This window comes from Uranotaenia lowii, chromosome 2, assembly GCF_029784155.1.
Source record: "Uranotaenia lowii strain MFRU-FL chromosome 2, ASM2978415v1, whole genome shotgun sequence".
Classification (NCBI taxonomy): Eukaryota; Metazoa; Arthropoda; class Insecta; order Diptera; family Culicidae; genus Uranotaenia; species Uranotaenia lowii.
Genome location: NC_073692.1, coordinates 131,024,017 through 131,045,728, shown reverse-complemented (window position 1 = coordinate 131,045,728; position 21,712 = coordinate 131,024,017). Strand labels below are relative to the sequence as shown.

The 21,712-nt window shown below is 36.1% G+C and overlaps 1 protein-coding gene across 2 annotated transcripts in view; it reads right to left on the bottom strand.

The window, feature by feature from the left end:
* The window catches only part of LOC129749648 (abhydrolase domain-containing protein 2-like), an 82,270-nt gene that overhangs the window by 3,871 nt on the left and 56,687 nt on the right, over positions 1-21,712 (bottom strand). For both annotated transcript variants that reach the window (XM_055744680.1, XM_055744681.1), the window contains 2 exons: positions 8,775-8,955; positions 8,354-8,703 (listed from right to left, as the gene is read on the bottom strand). In XM_055744680.1, coding sequence (XP_055600655.1) covers positions 8,354-8,703; positions 8,775-8,955 — 531 coding nt within the window. The remainder of the gene's footprint in view (positions 1-8,353; positions 8,704-8,774; positions 8,956-21,712) is intronic.

Sequence of the window (21,712 nt, the reverse complement as noted above, 5' to 3'; positions counted from 1 at the left end):
ATAAAATATGCAGAAAAAACTTGGAGCAAACTACTTAGCTTATGTTTTATTGGAGTTTTAATACTGCATGCAGAACTCATTCCAAACAGTATTTTTCAGTATTTTTAGTAGAAGCTTTGTCATCGTTTTCAGAACTACATAAAACAAATGTTTGAATAAAAAATTTTAGCATTTCTCATGCCTATAGTAATACAGTTATAAAACTAGCTATATTTAAAATGCTACAATAAAACCATAATAAAACTTTCTAATGCTAGTTCACTTAATCTGTGTTTCTTGGGTGTTAAATTTGATTTCATTTGCTTGATTCGTTCTCAAGTTTTGCAACAAATTCCCTCCCTTTCTTTTCCCCCTATTGGAAGGAGTACCGAAGCAAATATCCATAGAAACATTCCGCGTACTCAAATTCTCTCCCATGCCGAATTTGTTTCCATTTGTTCGATTAGTTTTCGGGTTATGAAAAAAAGGTTGTATCGAAGCCTCCCTTCCTATCTCTCCGCTGGATGCAACAGGGTGGCCACTCAAAATCAATTTTTGATTTCCCGCATTTTTTCCGTTTTTTCCCCGCATGGTCTCACGAAATTCCCGGTTTTATACAACAGGAAAACCAACCAAAATTCCGAATATTCATTTTTGAAACCATATACACGAAAATCGATTAAGCTTTCTTTTAGTGGTAAATGATCTTTTAATGGTTTTTGTTTGAGTTATGTTTACAAGTTAACCTACAAATCATTAGATTGATAAGCAGATTTTTTTTAATTTTTAAAACTATGTCACTCGATTCGAAAATGTTAAACAAAAGAAAAAAGGTTTATTAATTAAAATATGTTTGATTATCATTTTTCAATTTTATTTGTATCTCATATATAGTATTTTAATTTTTTCGTCCATCAAGTTTGCCTCTCTATGAGCGTCGGAAAGCATCTTAAATTTTTTCGCTTCCAGTTCCTTAGCCTCCTTTACTGCCTTTCGCTTTTGTTTCGCTATAGTTTTTTTTTCAGATTTTCGTCCATTGTCTTTTTTTTTTGCTTTTAAGGACTCGACATATCCCGAGTGAGAATTGCGGGCATACTGGATTAACAATTTCGTTACCGTTATAGCTGTAACTCCCCCTGACATGTTGATTCCGTCGTATACGATACGTTGGGTTGTCTGACTCTCCTCGGTTTGGTTTTCAACTAGGCATTTCGCGTTAACGGAAAAGCCTCTTTCCATCGTCGCGTTGCCATGAGATAAAAAAAGGAATTTTCATCAATATGGTCGTTAAATTGAAGAACTCCTTTTTCGATTCGTCAATAAGTTCCATCCAAAAAATGTCCAATCGTTGTGTTTTTCTTCGATATCCCGAAATGATGTTTTTTTTGAAGGTATTGCACATAATTGTCCGAATTCGTCCTTAATTTTATCGGCACAAGCCTAGTAATTATGACTCATAAAAATAATTATCGTTTTCAGTTTTTGTTAATTCTTGCGGATTTTTAAGATAGAAGTAGGCGATGTTTTCTGCCAATCGCACGCGTTTTTCTCTCGGCCCGTGGAAATTTTATAAAATCTTAAATTTTTCAACGTTTTCTAGATATTTAAATATCAAAAAGTGTCTAAATGTGATGGATGGGATAAATTTCAAAAGTGTGCACCAGATGTTCCGTGAATTCCTCGTGAATTAAGTTAAATTCTAAAAGTTGGTAAACGGTTGGCTGCGTAAGCGTCGTGATGAAATAGTTTTGTTCGGCCCGGCTATATCTATTTGGGTTCTTAAAGAGTGTTCAAGGAAAGGAGTGTCCGGAAAAGTTGCATGAATGAATGCAGTAGCTCGAAGAAAATTGATTTAGTGCGATAAATAATCTTAAAGAAAAATGTGTGCGACCTCTCGGTATAACTCGCAAACAGCTGCGTTTTCGTCTAAATGAGTCGTAGAAGTTGGTTGTTATCGCGAGAGCTCAGAACTGTGATTTGCAAGAAATTGGATACGGGGCAGGTTCAAATATTCATATTAAAATTTGATAAGACAGTATAAAAAATCGTGTTCGTTAAATACTGAATTTTGGCAGAAGCGACCATTGACGTAGCGTATTTTGGGTTTCACGTGTGTCATAAGTAAAGGAAGAAAGAGTTCGAGTTCGGCGAACTTATGGGATTCAATTTTCGGGTTGCTGAGAAGCGTGTAATTTTTTTCGTGTCTAACTAACAAGGACGTTTGTATTCCGCGTACGGTTCGAAGTAAAAAATGGAAAAAATAAAATATAGCTCGAAAATAAAAGAGTGACGCTCAGAAAAAAAAGGATTTTTTGGGGAAGTGTGGTTGCAATGCAAATGTGGTTTCTAATTCGTTTACGATGAAGAATTACCGAGGAATTATTCCGAAGAAAAATACTGGCACACGATAAGTATTTTTGGAAACAAATAATAACATAAATTTATTTATTGATAATTTCATTTTCCATACTTGTGAAATATGATTTCATGTTGTCATTGCTTGTGATGAACTTTATTATCGATCATTGTTAAAACTACAAGGGTAAATTAAAAAAACCTTTCGAGCTCAAACAGACCTCGGAAGGTTTTATCACCTACTAATATTTTCCGTTTCTCTTTTTTTATTTACAAGAGCGAGTAAAGGCGCTTTATCCTTGGTCGATGACCAGATATGATTGTACACTGAAATCTATAACAGAAAAAATAAGTTAAGAATACTTCAAAATGTTTCTTTTCTAAGGTTTTGTGATTTCTATGTACTAAATAAATCATTTCCAGCCCTTCTAGAATGGTCCTGGTGATTGGCGAAGTTTCCTTGAATTACAAATGGTTTCTTCATCAAGGAGCAATTTTCTTAGCATGCTTCCAACGATATTGCCCATTTGAAACGTATGGTACTGGTGGTCCACGTTTCTTCCTGTTCCTGTGTTCCGGATGTCTCTGCGTTCTCTGCTCCATGGTAGGCCCAACCACTTCATGTTTTTCATCATTTTAATGTTTTTATGTTAAAGTAATCAAAAACATGACCAAAGACAAGAAGAATAATTACACACTTGTATTATTCTTTGGGACTCAGACATAAGTTCTGGCTGTGGAAGTATGATTAGTGATTAGTGATTCTTGCGGATTTTTAAGATAAAAGTCAAAGGGTCAATTTTGTTGGATTATTCGAAGAGATAGAGATTAGAACATCACAAACATGAGTAAATGTTGCATTACAAAAAAGAGTTTTTTTTTATATAGAGGCGTATAATTATTCTCGATTCGCTCATTTTCGATTTGTGTACGTATCTTTTAAGCGAATTGATGTTGTCTTTGCCAACTGTTTGGGCGCTAATTGCATATTGGAAGGCGCTGATTGCCTGATTGCCTGGAAGAAACCTTTCTTAAAAGCGGTTTTTACACTTTCTAAGATGTTGTATTTTACTTGTAGAAAAGTACTGCTAACGAAATAGCAAACTTGTTTTTAACGAAAAATTTAGATGTGTGATGCTTTCCACGTCAATTCATCACGCGGAGAACTCAACAAAGTAGGAAAACCTGAAGTAGGCCGTGCCATGTATGCATTAAGTGTCGGCATTTCTTTCGGACTTCTAATACATAAAGGATGAAGTTGCCAGATTGCCCGGTTTTATCCGGGTTTCCCCGGATATTTAATACAACATTTTACAAAAGTCCAGTCTGGCCCGGTTGCCCGAATTTCATTGAAACAAGCCCGGATTTTGCTCTAATTTATTCACTTTATTTGCCAAAACAAACAAACAAACAAATTGTGTTGTAGAAATTTTCACTTATGCGTCCAAAACGAAATTCTTTGAGCAAGTTTTATAAAAAGAATCATGAAAAGCTTTTCGAAAGCCTGAAATACGATTAATAAAACTGCTGATGAGAAAAAGGGTTTTGGCCAAATTGGATTTGTAGTCGAAATTTTGGAATTCCCGGATTTTGGTTTTTAGATCAAATAGCCTGGATTTGTCCGGCCCGTCTACGTGCTGGAAAAAATCTGGCAATCTTAATATAGGAACACAAATTTAAGAATCGGAAGAAATAAGTTTGTTTCTCTGATAAAATATTTTCCAACAAAAACAAAAGAATAAATTCTGTAAGAAAAGAGGAGTACGATTATTTCTCGATCGAAAAAGAGTGAGTGTACTCTTAAAAGAGTACGTATGGTATTCCTAAGCTAGGTCCAAGAAGTAATGAATCGAGTGATGCCGCCCACACAACAGAGTTTGACCATTCCGTCGATTTGAAAAAGGTCAAATTTAGGAAGTTTGTACGGAAAACATCACATCTGAATGCTTGGGAGTCGATGTTCATCAGCACCGCCGAAAAACCGTTGATGAACGAAGACGAGCCGCCGATCATTTCACCTCTCTTCAACCTGATCAAACAAAAATCCGCATAATGCCAATTGCGTTCGACGAATACTACATCAAGTATGAAACTGGAGATGTAATTATCCTTTGTGTAATCAGTCGGACATCGTCCTGTAGATGGGCAACATCGAGCCCGAAACCGGTCGACAAAAAGGTAACTTTATATCCTTTTTCCGTTAAGTAAGAACGTTATGTGTCGTGTCCTGTAATACGTCGTGTGTTATGTGTATAAATCTTGAATTCCTGACTTTTCCCGAAATTTCCCGATGGATTTCGGATACCCACGTTTCCCAGCATTTCCCGAATTAGTGGCCATCCTGGTTCTCCTCTGTCCTTTTCTCTCTGTGCATTAGGAACATGAGTAAAAGTAAATGGTTTTAAATTCTGCGCATTGGTAGAATCAATGCTTTGGTTTGAAAAACTTGATTGCTTGTTTTTGGAATTTCTCGCGAACAATATTGCGACATTTCATGTTGCCCAGACAACTATCAAACATCTCCCAACTGTCGGAACCAAACAAAAGAAAGGGTTGGCAAGGTTGCCAATCACCTGCGCGAAAACTTCAGATTTCAACTGCACTGGCAATATATCCAGTTTAAAAATAAAGCATGGATCATCTTAAATCTGAACGCATTATCTCGGAGCTATATAAACGAAATAAAAATGTTCTGTACTCAAAATGAAGGTTTTTTATTGCACTTTTAAGGAAAAATAATTTAAAAAAATTTCCGATGTGGTTTTGATGAAATTTGGAACTTTTCGTCAAATACCACTCATCATAGTTTGGACACCCTGTTTGCTGACCTCAGCGGCCATATTGTTCCACCATCTCTTAATCTCTGTTGCATCTCTAGTCGTCCTACCATTCTTCTTCATCTTCTGCTCGACAATTGCCCAAAATTTTTCGATAGAGCGGAATTAAAGGCAGTGAGGGTGGGTTGATGTCCTTATCGACAAAATCCACCCGTTGTCCCGATACCACTGTTGTTCAGGTATGCCCCTGACGGCTTCAGGGATAGCATCAGATTTTTCTCGATTACAATAAACTAAACTCAATCATTCACAACATCACGAAGTGGACTGTATTTCTTACTTTAACGTGTTCTACTTATTCTAAGTGGACTTCTGACACAATACACTAACTGACCAATCAGGCCTCGGACTCTGCCCATTCTGGGCCTCTAACACAGGCAACTCTGGCGGCTTACTTGTGATCCTTACTCTAGGATGGCTGGTCGGGAAAAGAGCTCGAACCAATGACCAACTTTGGCTCGACCCTGGTAGGGTTTTTGGCGCGCATAATTGCCGTTAAATCCAGCAGCATAACGATGCTTTTACTAGGTTCTTTTTGAAGCTTAGGGTGGTTCAATTAGATCTTCTCGTTCCAGAACAACTGTAGTACCTCTTTGCTGTAGTGGCAGCTTGCAAAATCTGGCCAAAACATTACTGGTTCTTTGTGAGATCTAATGTACGTTTCTCGGGCACTCCTTCTTGTACATCTTGGAGTCCATGGTCTAGTTTATCACAAAAATCGGGAGTTTTGCGTTCGCAGCTGCGAATATCTTGCCAGATCAAACACTTTCTTGCAAACTTATCGGCAACAACGAATTTGAACTTGCCGGCGACATCACCCCGACCAGTGGCATAACGAAATTTTTCGCCAGGAAGCTGCTTCCTTGATCCATCTTCACGTACGTTTCGTCATCCATGAGAATGCATTCGTCGTTCTTCGTTGGAACCTTGTTGTATAACTTCCGTCTTTTGGGTACTACATTCTGCTTCAATGTCTGGTTTGGCTGCTTACTGCCCCGATAAGATCGTATCCTTCGCGCAGACGAATCCTTCTGATGTTGCACAACGGAATTGAATTTCTTGGCGATGTCATAGTCCGACTGCCCTAGGTTTGCCTTGATCGTTCTCAACACCTCGAAATGCAGTTTCCGATCCTTAGTCTCACTATGACGCTTGGTATGAACCTGTCGATCGATAGTATGCATCTCACGGAAACATTTGCGCTGCACACGGTCAATTTGACCATTTTTTCGCGATTTTTGAACCCGACCATGTCGGGTTTTTTGACGAGGATATCAAAAATTAACTTTCGTATCGCGGCTTCCATCACGTGTAACTTCTATGAAAAAAAACGAATCGTAATGAAATTTTCAGCACTGATAGAGGGAACATTCCAAACCAAGTACTGTCAAAACATTCCAGATCCGACAACCAAGAGCGCTATTGTATAATAAACAGTGCGTTCAGACTTAAGATGATCCATGCTTTAAATGGACCCAAATTGAAGATAACTTTGATCTGTACAACCCTCAAAGTACTCTGCAAAGTGATCCTGAACAGGATCCAGGAGAAAATCGACGCTACACTCCGACGGCAACAAGCTGGATTCCGATCCGGACGATCATGTGTGGACCACATCACAACGCTACGAATAATACTGGAACAAATCAACGAATTCCAGGACTCTCTTCTGCTGGTGTTTGTTGATTTCGAAAAAGCATTCGACCGACTGAACCACGAAAACATCTGTGCTGCTCTTAGACGACGAGGGGTCTAAGAGAAACTAGTCCATCTCATCGAAGCACAGTACGAGGCATTTTCGTGCAAGGTCTTGCACGACGGTGTCTTGTCCGAACCAATCCCGGTAACTGCTGGAGTGAGACAAGGATGTATTTTGTCACCGCTGCTTTTTCTCATCGTAATGGATGAGATCTTGACTGGATCGATTGACTGAAGACCAAACCGAGGATTGCCGTGGAATCCTTCAACCATGGAGCAACTGAACGACCTTGAGCTGGCAGACGATATTGTCTTGCTCGCCCAAACACAACAAGACATGCAGAGCAAACTCGACGACCTCACCGAAAGCTCCAACGCAGCAGGTCTCAAAATCAAGTCGGAAAGACCAAGTCGATGGAAATCAATACAGAAAATCGTTCCAATTTCGTGGTAGCTGGACAACAGGTTGAGACAGTGGAGTGCTTCCAGTATCTTGGTAGCCAGATTACGCCTGATGGTGGGACCAAGAAGGACATCGAGACCCGGATCAGAAAAGCCCGATTTGCGTTTGCGAGTCTCCGAAACATCTGGCGGTCACGCCAGATCTCTCTACGAACTAAGATCCGAATCTTCAACTCAAACGTCAAATCCGTATTGCTGTACGGGTGTGAAACTTGGTGCACATATGCGGTGACGACGCGAAAACTGCAAGTTTTTGTGAATCGCTGCCTGCGGAACATCATCCGCGCTTGGTGGCCTGGCAACTGGATCTCAAACGTTGAACTTCATCGCCGGTGTCATCAAAAGGCGCTAGAAATCGAGATTCGGGAACGTAAGTGGAGATGGATTGGGCACACGCTGCGAAGAGATGAAAACGAGATTTGCAGAGAGGCGCTTGACTGGAATCCAGATGGGCATCGAAGAAGAGGCAGGCCCAAAAGCTCGTGGCGGCGAAGTCTAGCCGCTGAAATCTGCACAGTTGACGAGAACCTCGGCTGGCAGCAAGTGAAGACGCTGGCTCCGGATCGCCAGCAGTGGAGATCTTTTATCTCAGCCCTATGCGCCGGTCAATCGGCGCTGGACCCTTAGGTAGGTAGGTAAATTGAAGATAAACAGTAACTGATAAGATTCTGTTTGTTTTATGAATATTTTATTTTTCAAATTCTGAAATATTTTTGTTTGTACATGAAAATGCGCAGAGTTTGAGACTGCGGAAAATTAGGGCCGGTCACGGTAGGTGACGTCCAAAATTCTAATTTAAGGCTTCAATATGTCAGAACAAGCTCCAAGGGAAAACGGTTGCTTCGGATAACGTTCATTCAGCGAAATGTGAACTTTTAAAGCCCACATTGAAGCCGATATGTGATTTTCCGGTTAATTCGGTATGAATACAAATATCATGAAAAAGTTTGTTTAGTATTTACATAAATTTTGAAAATCACAAAGAATTTCATGTTAAATTTCTTTTAAATCAAGCGTCCTACCTGCAAACTCCTTGACCGGGCTGAGCAGCACATCCGGTACCAGCGGATCGTCCCGGGCATTGATGAACACCATCGGCCGCTTAATGTTGGCCAAATAGTTCAGAGAACTGCTCCAGCTGTACATGTCCTTGACGTTGCTGAAATTGTGCACCCGCCGGGTGTAGGCCTCGTCCAGTTCCGGCAACGTGGCCGCCGCCGCGATGTCCCGCTCATTCAGCTGGCAGCGGTGTTTGATGTCATCCGACAGCAGCACGTGCCGGTGCTTCATGATGATACTTTTTACGTTCTCGGTCAGAACGTACAGATAGAAGCGATGGAAATTTTGCCATTTCAGCAGCCACTGGGTCGCCCTGCAGTGATTGAATTACAATGAAAATTTGATTTCTTCGAATCATCAACGAGGAAAAAAAACGGCACTTACATGACAGCATTGTAGCCCTGGCAGATGGAGACGCCCCCGATGATGTTCTGCGGCCGGGACGCTTCGCCCAGGTACTTCGATATCAGATTTCCGCCGAGGGAAAAGCCCACGGACACAACATTAGTCGTGGGGTACTTTTTCAGCAGGTTGTTGATCATGGCCGAGTAGTCGTCGGTGTGACCTGCCCAGAGAGGGAGAGAAGAAAAAAAATGGATAATAAATTGAAGCGTACTAAATTAATGTAATTGGATAGCAATTAGTGACAATTAAAGGCGGCGCGCTATCGAATGCTATTCCACGACATACGACGAAAGTGAAACGAAAAACTTTCTACGAATTTTGATTGAAGTTTATCAAAAAAGCTTTTCTTCTATTTTTATTTCTGAGCAAAACAAAAAATTCAAAATTCGAATGCGTTTGTTTTAGTTATCTCGAAAGGGAAAATTTGTAATTGAAACTTGTTAATGACAATAATTAATGAAGTTTAGTTTATTTTATTGGAGATTCCTCAATAAATAAATCAAATAAATGAAATGCAAGATTGTCTAGGAGTCTAGTAAAATTATTGACCGATTTAGATTTCAAGATTTCAGATTGAGATTTCAGATTTCTGATTCAAATTACAGATTTCAGATTCAGATTTCAGAATCAGATCTCAGATTTCAGATTCAGATTTCAGATTCAGATTCAGATTTCAGATTCAGAGTTCAGATTCAGATTCAGATTCAGATTCAGATTCAGATTTCAGATTCAGATCTCAGATTCAGATTCAGATTTCAGATTCAGATTTCAGATTCAGATTTTAGATTCAGATTTCAGATTCAGATTTCAGATTCAGATTTCAGATTCAGATTTTAGATTCAGATTCAGATTTCCGATTCAGATTCAGATTTCAGATTCAGATTTCAGATTTAGATTTTTATTTTAAAATGTCAGATCAAAATTATAAAAACGATTTAAATGTCTAATTTTTAGATTTTTTTTTTTTCAAAAGACTCCTGAAAAATTATTGAACTGGTTTTCCCTCAATCGATTAGCCAGAGTCAATTTCGCTCAGTCAAAGCGACGCCTTTGGCTCATATATTATTCCATCGAGAGGTGACGTGACTGGACTGAAGCTACACATTAAGTGACACGTTTTTGTTTAATTTGTTGTTTGTGAAAATAATGACCGTTGTCACGATGTTAGCACCTAGGTCGAATTGCACACGCAGCAAATTTAAAAAAAAAACCCTCACTGTAGAAGGTACATTCTAAAGCCAGTTTTATTTTTTGCTCTTTTTTTCTTAAAGAAGGTAATTGTTCGGTGCATTTTTGCTCTCGTATTGGTATCATTGTATGAATTTTTCAGCGGAAATAAATCGCAATTGCACCCAGACTCGAGGAAGAGGGCAATAAATCCGTTCGTCTACAACAAGGAATTGAAACAATTTTCCGGTGCGACCATGAACTTTTCCACCCACACCTTTGCCTGGCCAACCTGTGCTGGCGAAAACCAAGAGAAAAATAACTACAGGTACACACCGTATGAAGAATGGTCGATTTCATCTTGATAGCGCACTTTGGTCAATTAAAATGGTCGAGAGAGGGTGGCGAATCGATAACATGTGCCTGGCTATTTTTCCGGAACGGAAATGGTACCGGGAAGTGTAGATTTGTACATTGAAATACAAAACAAGTTCGCAGTTTGTGTATGCGAAATTTTGATTTTGGTCCCAAACACGCGTCAAATGAATTCTGAAAGTTTCTAGGAATATTTTTATTTGGGGTTCGCAGTAACGTTGTTTGAATTTCAAAAGAAATATCTGTTTTTTTGGGAAAATGGTCAAATACAAATTTATTTTTATAGGCGATGGAGGCGAAAAAGTGATGTCTTCTCTCTTGAAGAAAAACCTGTAAGAACTGTCAGTTCCCTATAGACCCAAAAACTACTGAACGCATCATTTTTTCTGTAAATTCTTTATTTGAAACGGCTCATACCTTTAGGCTTCAAGGAGCTAAACTCGTTTTGTTTGTTTACAATCTAGTCATTTTTTTTTAAGAGAAAAGATAAGAGATAGGGAAATATGAAAATAAACAAAATAATAGACGAAGATCAATAGCTTTTAGGAAAAGATACATTTCGAACATGAAGATCAAGTCTATCACAGCCAGCACATCTCTCACTGGAACATAGGGTGGTTTTCTTCGGGCCCGAAGGGAATCTATGAAGATCGTTCTAGCGACAAGATGGACCTCGCACGGCCAAACGATGTCGTGGTAATAAGCGCAACCACACGAATTGTCGGATCAAATTAAAATTTGGTTAAGGAGGAGAGGCTCCCATACAAAATAAATAAAAATAATACTAATACTTATATAATACTAATATACTAATATAATTCTAATATAATACTTTCAAACCCCAAATTGAGGGAGGGGAGGGGGTGGGGGTTCCCACACAAATTTGATAAAAATATTCAATTCTAGCAATTTTCCGAAACTATTGAAACGATCAACGTGAAATTTTGTGTGTAGCCGTTTTAAAGACCAGGAAATGGTTTTTAAAATACTTAAATTTCAAACCCCTCGGAAGTCAAAAAGGGGGGGGGGGGTCCAAGGCCGTCCGAACGGGGGGGGGGGGGGTTAGGGGTTTAACCCCCCCCCCCCATGGAGATTTTTTCCAAGTAAAATTTTTAGTTCAACAAATGAATTTACCGTAGTAATGTGAAATTACTTGATTCCAAAAGGTGTTTAAAAATAAGTGTGAACAAATATGTCAAAAAATTGGCTCGCCTCCGGCGGTATTTGTTCCTGTTATCACTTTAGGCCTAAGACATTTATTGTACAACGCTACATGACGTTTACGAATTGAAACTAGTTTGTAATTGCCAATTGAAAAAACCATTCATATTGAAACTCAAATCTTGACAAACAAAAACCCTACCTCGTCTTTAAAATAGCTTTTTATTAAATAGTGTGTTTCAACAAGTTCGTCCATTACTTTATTATTAACCACTTTGATGATAAAAAAATAGCATACATCATTACAAATTTTAAGCTGATATGAAACATTAAAAAAAACTAATTTCAGCCTCAATTTGATTTTGTGTTTCTTGCTTAACTCCACATTCAAAATTACATAAGGCCACATAATTCACAGTTTCCTTAGGTGCAAAGAATTTAAGAGCTTATTTTGATTAATTTTAGTGCTCTGAAACTTTGAAAATAGGTAAAAATTATTTAAGATAATTCGGCACTTTTCTTACGTTACTTCAAAATATTTGTAAATAAAGGTTTTTATCAACTTGTCAAAATACTGCAGGTAATTTTGACTTATGCAAAAACAGTTTAGGAAATTTTCATGTTTTTTACTTTTTCCAATTCTGAAAAATAATAGATTTTAATTTTTACAGAATTTCAAATATTTTTTTAAGTAAAAATCAGATTGTTTGCATCAGTTTTTCAGATTTAAACAAATCTGTTAAATGAAAAAAAACTTTGTTAAACTTGCATCATTAATTTAAGAAATACCGTAAACTGGGGGAACTTTGATCAGCGGGGTAACTTTGATCAACATGAAATTTTTTCAGATAATCATCATTAACTATATATAAAGTTAAAATATCTAAAAACTGTTTACTACATTTGAAAGCCTGTAAATTGAGTTACTATTAACCTAAATTTTGTTTTTATTAGGTGATTTTTTATATTGCTTAAAATATCATTTTAAAATCTTGAAAAATCTGGTTTTTTGAAGGCTTACAAACAAACATCTCTCCTGATCATATTTAAGCATTTAGGAGCAAATGGGTTGTTTTATGTGAAAGTTTAACTTTTTTCTTGGTTTAGGTTTAGTTTAAGTGGTATTTTTATGGTCATTTGATGATAATTGTTGGATAATGAAAACGAACGGTCATTTTCCATGAAAAAGCCCGAATAGAAAAAATGGCTAAAACCCCTATCAAATGGTTCATTTTGAAGAAACAAAGAACATGAGAATAGTACGAGGACTTGGGGAATTGCATGAAGGTAAAATTTCATTTGTTTTTTAAGCCAAAAAATATTAGGAAAGGTTTATAATTTTTGCCCCTAAATGTATGCAGCAACATTGTCCATCTTTCGAGTATATTGGTTTTTCAAAGAAAACGTTGAAAAATTCAATTGAGTCCAAACAAAAAAAATACATTTATCGATGTTTTGAGCCTTGTGTGCTTAATGGCATCAAAACAATAAATTTGATGATGTTGAGATACGTAAAAACCAGAGTGATCAAAATTACCCCGAAACTCGAAATCTGGTTTTGTAACAAACGTTTAATTATAACCACCAATGTCATTTCAATTTACTGCAATCAATGATCATGTTTAATACTCCTCACCTCAGTAAGGGTTTTAAAGCTTTGAGGTATTACGAAAGAGCAACCCCTTCCAAAATATTCGAAAATGAATGAAAAAAGTGATCAAAGTTCCCCCAGTTTACGGTACTTGTTTTAGCAAATTTTTAATAACTTTACAATTTCATTTTTTAGATCATTCATCATCATCATGACAAAATTTTACAAAAGATTCGAATTCAGAGCGCCAAAATCTACCAAATCAATAATGCTGAATCTTTTATTACCATTTAAAATCCCATAAATAAGCTTTCACATTGTTAAACGTTTTTGTTGAAAAAAAATCTTTCAAGAATGTTTTTCATCTTCATATTATATTTTAATTTGAAAATTTATGTTCGTCTGGTAAGAATAGATAATGAAAATGAGCGAGAAGAATTTGATAAGAAGCAATTTCATCGCATTCATTAATGTGTCTCTCATAGAACAAATTTTCATTTTCATTATGTATGTATGTATGTATGTATGTATGTATGTATGTATGTATGTAGTTGAACCCACCAGTGGCTGATAGGTCTTTCGACCCGAGGCGGTACGGGAAGTCTCGATCGCACATTCAAATATTGTTCAAGCTTAACTCATCAACAATATTTGCAACACAACCAAGGGGTCCGTTACAACTGGCTTGGGACAGGTTTGACTCATCTTACTCCCTTCAAACTGTTCGAAACAAACAAAGAATCCTGAAAAGGTACTTAAGTAAGTAATCTACTCATAATTCTAAATTAGCCGAGATACTCCGGCTGGCTTGAACCCACAATCCATTGTATATCAGTCTTCGGTTCGATCGATGCCCTGCCCAACCCCCCCAACGTCCCCATCAATAGAGTTAAGCTATTTTGATTATTAAAATATAATAAAAAAAAGTTGCACATTTATAATATCTTACACAGTAAACGAAAATTACCGAGTTCGGTAATTTTTTTACCGAAATCCTAACATGTGTAAATCGTTAAACTGTTCGGCAATTTTTTCGGTAAAAAATAAACGAACATCGGTAAATGAAGAATCGATTTACCGATGTTCGTTTATTTTTTACCGAAAAAATTACCGAACAGTTTAACGATTTACACATGTTAGGATTTCGGTAAAAAAATTACCGAACTCGGTAACTTTCGTTTACTGTGTACCTCGTACCATTTTAAAAGGATACTAGAACTTCTTCAATGAAAGGGTACTTATCTTTCTTCCTAAATGGCTTCGTGAATTTTCAACTTTTCAACTGGATCGCCTATTCTACCCATATAATCCATGCGAATTTTGATCATTTCTTCAATCAAATGTACTGATGAACCTTAAAGAAAATCATGATGGTTATAACAGCATTTTTCCCGTAGTCTCAAAATACAGTAAAAAGAAATAAAATATAAAAAATCATGAAAGTCATTTTCGTCAAATCTCAAACTTTTTGATTGAATTGAAGTGAAAATTTGAACATTATTTTAACAGCTTGGCTATCTTAAAGACCAATTTATCGGTGAAAATTGAACTTAGTTTATAATGACATATAAGAAGTTGAAACTAGAGCAAGTTTTCTATTTGTTTGCACGAAAAACTGAACAAAAAATAAAAGCTCCAATAAAAAGTTGGAAATATATGTATTCAACAAACTCATCATACATTCCTTACTTGTTTCCCGTATAAACATATAAATTTCCAAAACCATTAGTTAATTTAGCAGATCTATTCTACAAATCGAATTCTCTAAAATGTATTTAAACAAAATTTTATACGATTTTTTTAAGTCAATTCTGAATTTTCAAAGAACTTGCTAACCATTTGAAATTTTATAATATAATTTTCAAACAAGCCTCAAATTTACAATTTTCAACAATCAATAATTTTAAAATATTGTTTTTCACTTAAAATATAGTTAAAAACAAATGAAATAAGTAACTTTAAGAAATAAACAGACAATTAGGAAACCTAGAAGACAAGTGAAGAATGTACTCATGATTTTTTATAAATATTCCTTGAGAAAATGAAATAAACGCGAATGCTTAGCTTTAGTATTTATGCTGCTGATCAGTATTTAATCAGTAAATTGGTTTCAAGCTCCAAAAGTCCTTCAGGTATCCATTTGTCCATCGTTGGCTAATTCGATGCTGCAACTAAAACCCATGTACCGTTTGTTTACAGTTCTTTGAGAAGAAATTACGGTCCGCCGCTTGATCCGCTAACACTAGTTGACCGCTTGTTGGACTGACCGTGACGATTGGCCGTGCTTATAGCTCGGAAGAATCCTCCGAAACTTATTGAAATTCTTCAATAAGGATCTTTTGCACCGACATAATGATGATTATTCTTATTATTCTAAAATTTTCACTTTTGAAATTAACTTAAAATTTAACAGCTTGAGCTAAGCAAGCCTTGGTCGAGTGCGGTCGTGTTTTTTTCGCCTGTGCTAATTTTTGCATTTGAGTGTCCGAGGAAAATGAAAATTTTCACATTTTGTTTATTGTAGGAGTGAGATTCGATAAATTCAAAAAGTTTTTCGTGTTAGCTAAGAAACACTACCTAGCAGGATATATGTTTTATTCCAAATTCACTGGAAATGCTATGATTATGGGCTCGTGCTGGGTTTATAGAAATGTGGTTCTCGTGTTCTTCGTGTTCTCCGCTGTTGTTCTGTTTTTATCCTTCTATTTATTTTGTAATCGGCGAAATAGTGTTCCGAAATAAAGAAGAATTTAAAAAGTTTACTGAGGCGGCAGTATTGAAGAATAGTTCGAAGTGATTTGCCCCAAAATGAAAAAATTGAAAGCGATTGAGGGCTTGCGAGGCCAATCGAAGCGGTTTGTTTGTTTTCCTGGGCTTTTGTAATGATTGGAAATTGTTAATGACTATCCGCGAAGTGCTCAGGGAAGACTTATATTCCGTTAGTTATAAAATTTAAGTCAAGGAGCATTTGAATCAGATTTTGCGAATCCGGAAAAAAATCTTGTATCGGATCGTTAATTCAAAACCATTTTGTGCTGTCGTCGTCTTGGTTTTGTGGTGCCTGTTTTGTCATGCTTGCTAACCGGCTTGCCTTGATGGGATGCAGTTGGCTGTTCGGTTGCCTTTGCGCATCCAAAGCTAAGTATTTTGTTTAAATGATTTTTTCCACATTCGAAAAATCCCAGGAAGATTATCTTGGTAAGCATTTGTTTAGGTTTTCAAAATTCAGAGTTAAAATGCTATTTAAATCAATATCTCATTTAATAAAAGGAAGTACACAGACGACGAAGATATCATATAGATGACGATATAATGTTCTATTTTTCTTTTTTACCTCAATAATATTCTTCAAATTTGAAGTTGTGATTTGATTTTTAAACCCAATAATTGCTGATTTCATGAAACTCTTTTCCAGTCATCAGTTTTAAACAAGGTTGAATAGTATACGCATACGAATAATGTAATGTAAAAAAAGAAATGTTGATCCTTGCAGACTATTGAAAGGTAAAGTAAATTGATGAAAAACTTCTTCTTTTCACCACTAAACTTTTCAAAACAGTTCATTTTGAAAAGTTTAGTGATATCACTAATCATTATTCCCTATTCTTTCAAATTTCGTTTCAAGAGCGAGAAAAGGCGGTATAACCAAGATCAAATATCAGAGATGATGGGGCACAGAAAATCTAAACTCTTAAAGGCATTGATTATTATTTGAAAACCTATTAAACTGAATGTAAATTTTAGAATCTTTAAAATTTCCGAATAAAAAAGATTTATTCTACATAGTTTTGATTTTCTGTGCACAAAAACCTCATTTCCAGCCACTGAAGACGGTAACTCCTGTAACCAACACCAAGGAGCACATTAAATTTTAGCTATGTGCTATATATATTATAACCATGGAAACGTATGGTACTGTTGTCCACGTTTCTTCCTCCCTGTGTTCCAGTTGTCTCTGCGTCCAATACAGCACAGTGGGCCCGGCCTTGTAAAGATGAGTCGTAAATGGTCGGGGTTCGACCAGACCGAACTGAACGCCATAAACTTGATTTCGAGAAAATCGAGTTCAAAGTTCCCAGCCCCACCAAATGATACCATTTGATTAGATATCTCATTTAATCATTTTAACTTTACATTTAAACTCTTATAAAGCCGTCGAGGCTATACTGGTCGATTTCCGATCACACAATAAGCCGAAAACTGAATTTTAATAGCAATATGTTTGCACCCAGTTCACTCTGGTCGAACAAAAATGTTTAAAAAATTGCCATGCGCTATGATGTGACTTGGCAATTTGTTCTAAACGTAGGAGCCTACTCATAGGCGCTTTACGAACAGCACCCAACGAGTATAGCCGATGCTTGGAAAATGTTTTTTTTCGTTGAGCCAGAGTGAACCGAGCCATACAAATTTCACACTTTTGAAATCCGGAATATCTTTGATTGTTACTTACCGGTTGCGTTCTGAACTACAGTAAGCAACAAAATAAAGTATCTTTTATCGTTAAATGTTAAAAATTCTAACATCCTCTTGAGTAAATTGAAAAACAAAACTCAAGGGATTCGGTTCAGTCTGGCGGAGCGAAATTTTAACAAAAGCTTACAATCCGAAATATTATGTTTTTAGCCACGGGAACGTTTTTTATTGTTTAATTTATCAGATTTTAGTTCGTGACGAGCCAAAGAACTGCTTTGAATCGAAAAAACCAACACATAAGATTATTTTGCACAAATTTCAGTTTTCATTACCGAAACAGACATTTTGTCTTTACCGCTAAGGTGGCTCTCAGTTCACTTTGGCGCAACGCATTTTTACCATTTCCACTGTCTGCAACATTGAAATTTTCTTATAAAATCAGAAAAAATAGGAAAAATCTTCTGATTTTCATTGGACACGTAGTTTATCATGTTTCGCATCCGTTGCAATAGATAACTCAATTTTTTTCAAATTGGCGCTCAGTTCGGTCTGGTCGAATCCAGGCCAAATGTACTTTTACGGCTCACCGGGATGCAGACAAGTTCTGGCTGTGTATGTATCATAAGCATAAGCATAAGCATAAGCATAACTTAAAATTTAACAGCTTGAAAAAAGAAAACACGTCATTCTTCAGACGATGACTACTTCGATCTCGAACAAATTTTTATTTTCATTATTTTGAAATATTCTTACAAATGAACATAAATTTCACCGATAAGGCCGATGAATTAAAATTAAATTCTATTTTTATTTTCAAATAAATGTAGGGGAGAGTGGGGTATCGTGGGCCATGGGGAAACGTGGGCCACTTTTAATATCTCAGATGTGTGTTGAGATAAAAATCTCAAACCAACTGTCATCGTCGTCGCTTTGCGTGAGCATATATTCCTATATGTTGTTGACTGAAATACGCATCATATGCTTCTTCTATTTATTAAGCTAAAAAAAGTTAGAAAAATTTACCTATTTCATTAAAAAACTACCCGCTAATTTCATCGATGGAGAGCCTAAAGTGCATAACAAAAATATGCTCATGCGCTTATTGTCTTAGTTTTGTCATTATCTTTCACGTGGAAAAGGAATTTTTGATGAAACATCAATAAGTCACACAAACGCAACCAATTTGCAAATCATAGCTTGTGGGGAATCTTGAACCACCTATATTTTTATGTTTTTATACACATTCTGAACTTAAAATACGTTTCTCCTATCTGTAAAGTTTTCTTATGTCAAATGAAGAGTTATGAAAAATAATTTGTCCATCCTATATAAGAAATTTTGCCAAAACGTTCGCGAGCCAGGTTTTGGAATCTATGCGATCATACACAGCTCTCTTTTTTATTTCATCATCTGAAATTGCTTTAAAATAACGAAATGAATTGGGAAATCACAGTTTTGGGTCAACTCATAAACTTTGCATGTTATTTGGTCAATTTGGATTTGGTGGCCCACGATTCCCCACCATTTTTCAAAATCCAAAAAATATTGCTTTTTTGCAAACAGTCAGAACTTGGGGAAAATAACGTATAAAAAATTCAAAAAAATACCTTATGATTCCTTGAAAATGTAGAAAACCATACCATTTTTTATTTTCATTTTATCTTTTATAATGAAGAAGTTTTGGAACAACGAAAAAAAGTGGCCCATGATTCCCCACTCTCCCATACCAAATAGTATTGTATTTTCTTTTAATTTATTAGTCGATCTAATAAAATATTTTGAAATATTTTTATTAAACTTGCGTTTGATTTTTAATTTTGAATTGTTGAGTTTTGAATTTTTTTTTTACAAAAAAACTTTGTTTATTGCATTTGTCCTTTCCAGGACCTAAAAGTTCATTTGACGACAAACAAAAATAAAACTTGATATTTCAATCTTTTAGTGCGCTTAAAACTTTTCAAACGTTTCACCTTTGTATTATTTCTACTCATCATTTTTTTTTAATTTTTAAATTTATCTCTGGAAAGTTCGAAAATTGATTCGAAATAGCAACTTTAAAGCTTCATTTTAATGCGCAATGATAACATAAATAGTATTTGCTTTATGTTTTGAATATTAACATCAAAACTTGGAATTTTTATTTTTATCAGCTTCGAGTTTTTTCATTGAAGAAGTCACTCATTTCCCAACCCGTACTTTTTCGATGTTCATGAATTGAACATGTTATATTTTATGTTTATAAAGTTATTATTAGGAACTTTAATCAAAAATGAACTTTTTGCTCCATTTATTTAAATAACTGAAAAAATTGATTTGGGAAAATATTTTTTTCTCTAAGTTCGATCACTGGCACTCTTGAAATAAAATTCAATGTTAATATTTTTTTATCAAATGAAATCTAATCTTCATTCATGTATTTTTAATAAATTCTCTCAAGTTCGAAATGGACTTTTTTTCACAATCGGATATCCTTATTTCTAATCTTTTTGAATCATATTTCAAATTCAAGATATTACAGAATGAAGATAAGAAATGTAAATTGATATGATAAATAAATAACAGTTATTATCTTTTTTCAAGTGTGGTTATTTTCTGACCTAATCTGAAATTTGATTAAAAAATTCGGATTTTTTTTTCAATTCGAGTGTTATATTTTATGTAGGTATTTTATAACTGTGCACTGATTTTTATGTCCGGAGCTTTAAATTTTGGTTTTGAACGAAATTTCTATTCGCATTCGTTTTCTGGTGTTTTGGAAATACTGACCTAATATATCTAGTTAAGAATAATGATCATAAATTTGAATAATTTATTAATAACTTACCAAAAATAACATTGATTTAAATTTTTGATTCTGATTTAATTTGAATAGTATCAGTTGAATTTATTACTTATCGAGTTTGTGTGATGGTCATGCGTGAGGAAAGGGCTTTAGAAATCAGTTCCCTACTTTTGTAGGCATTTTTGGTAAAGCTATTATTGCTAGCTAAATTTTTATTTCGAAACCACCCCCCCCCTCCCCACCCCCATGGACGGGTCCTTCGCACGGGCCTGGGGGGATCCCATACAAAATTAACAAAAATATGATCAAATCATCGATGGATTTTTATTCAAAATTGAAAAACCTAAGCGTTTCTACATAATTGTCTGTCTGTCTGTTCCCTGTAGACTCGAAAACTACTGAACCGATTTACTTGAAACTTGGCAAATGGGGTATTTTAGGCCGAGGAGGTTCCTATTACAGCTTAGGACCCCTCCCTCTTCCTGGAAGGGGGAGAGGGTCTCTCATATAAAAGTTATAATTCTTCATAGCTCGAGAACTGATTATGCAAAAGGATCCAAATTTGACATGGGAGCATATTTCGGTACGAGAAATGTTTCTATGATGGTTTGGTACCACATCTTTTCTCCAGTGGGGAGATAGGAAGGGGGGCTCCTTTACAATTTTTTTCATAACTCAAGAACTTTCAGTTGATGGTCGGACGTTGTCGAGATAACACCAATATCTGTTGAGCTCTTCAACAATAAAGAGCGGTTTTGAGCCCTCTAGCCTTAAAGGTGATCGACCACGTGTTCTACGATGGCCGACGGTTTAGTCGTTTCTATTCCCGGATGAAGCACCAAGACCAAGTTCGTACGAGTGACCCGTTTTGTAAAAGCGTTTGCTGCGGAGGAGCTATCTATGGAATCGACATACAGATAGCAGAAGATCGCTCACTTTTCATAAAGTTCAAATCGGAAGAAGCTTTCAAAGATGCGGTGGCGTAAAATCTACAGGATCACAGTTTTGAATACTCCCCTGGAGAAACTGTTAAACATTGAAGATGGGTGTGCCTGGAGGCATCACAGTATGTAATAGTCTTCGATTTACCACCGGAGATTACCGATTCCAACATAGCCGCAGTTTTGTCAAAATATGGACATGTGAAACGACTTGTACGAGAGAAGTTTCCAGCCAATCTTGAACTAGATCTTTTTACCGGTGTCCGAGGCGTGTTTATTGATGTAAACAAAGAAATCCCAGCATCTCTCTACTTCCTCAATCGAAGGGGACGACTTCACTATGAAGGCATAAAGCAAAAGTGTTTCCTTTGCAAGTCTGAGGGCCACCTAAAAAAGGTTGAGTGCCCTCAAAATAAGAACAAAGCTAGACCAAGCGTCATTTCCAACAAACGAAAGGAGAAAATTGCATCTGCGAAAAAGTATC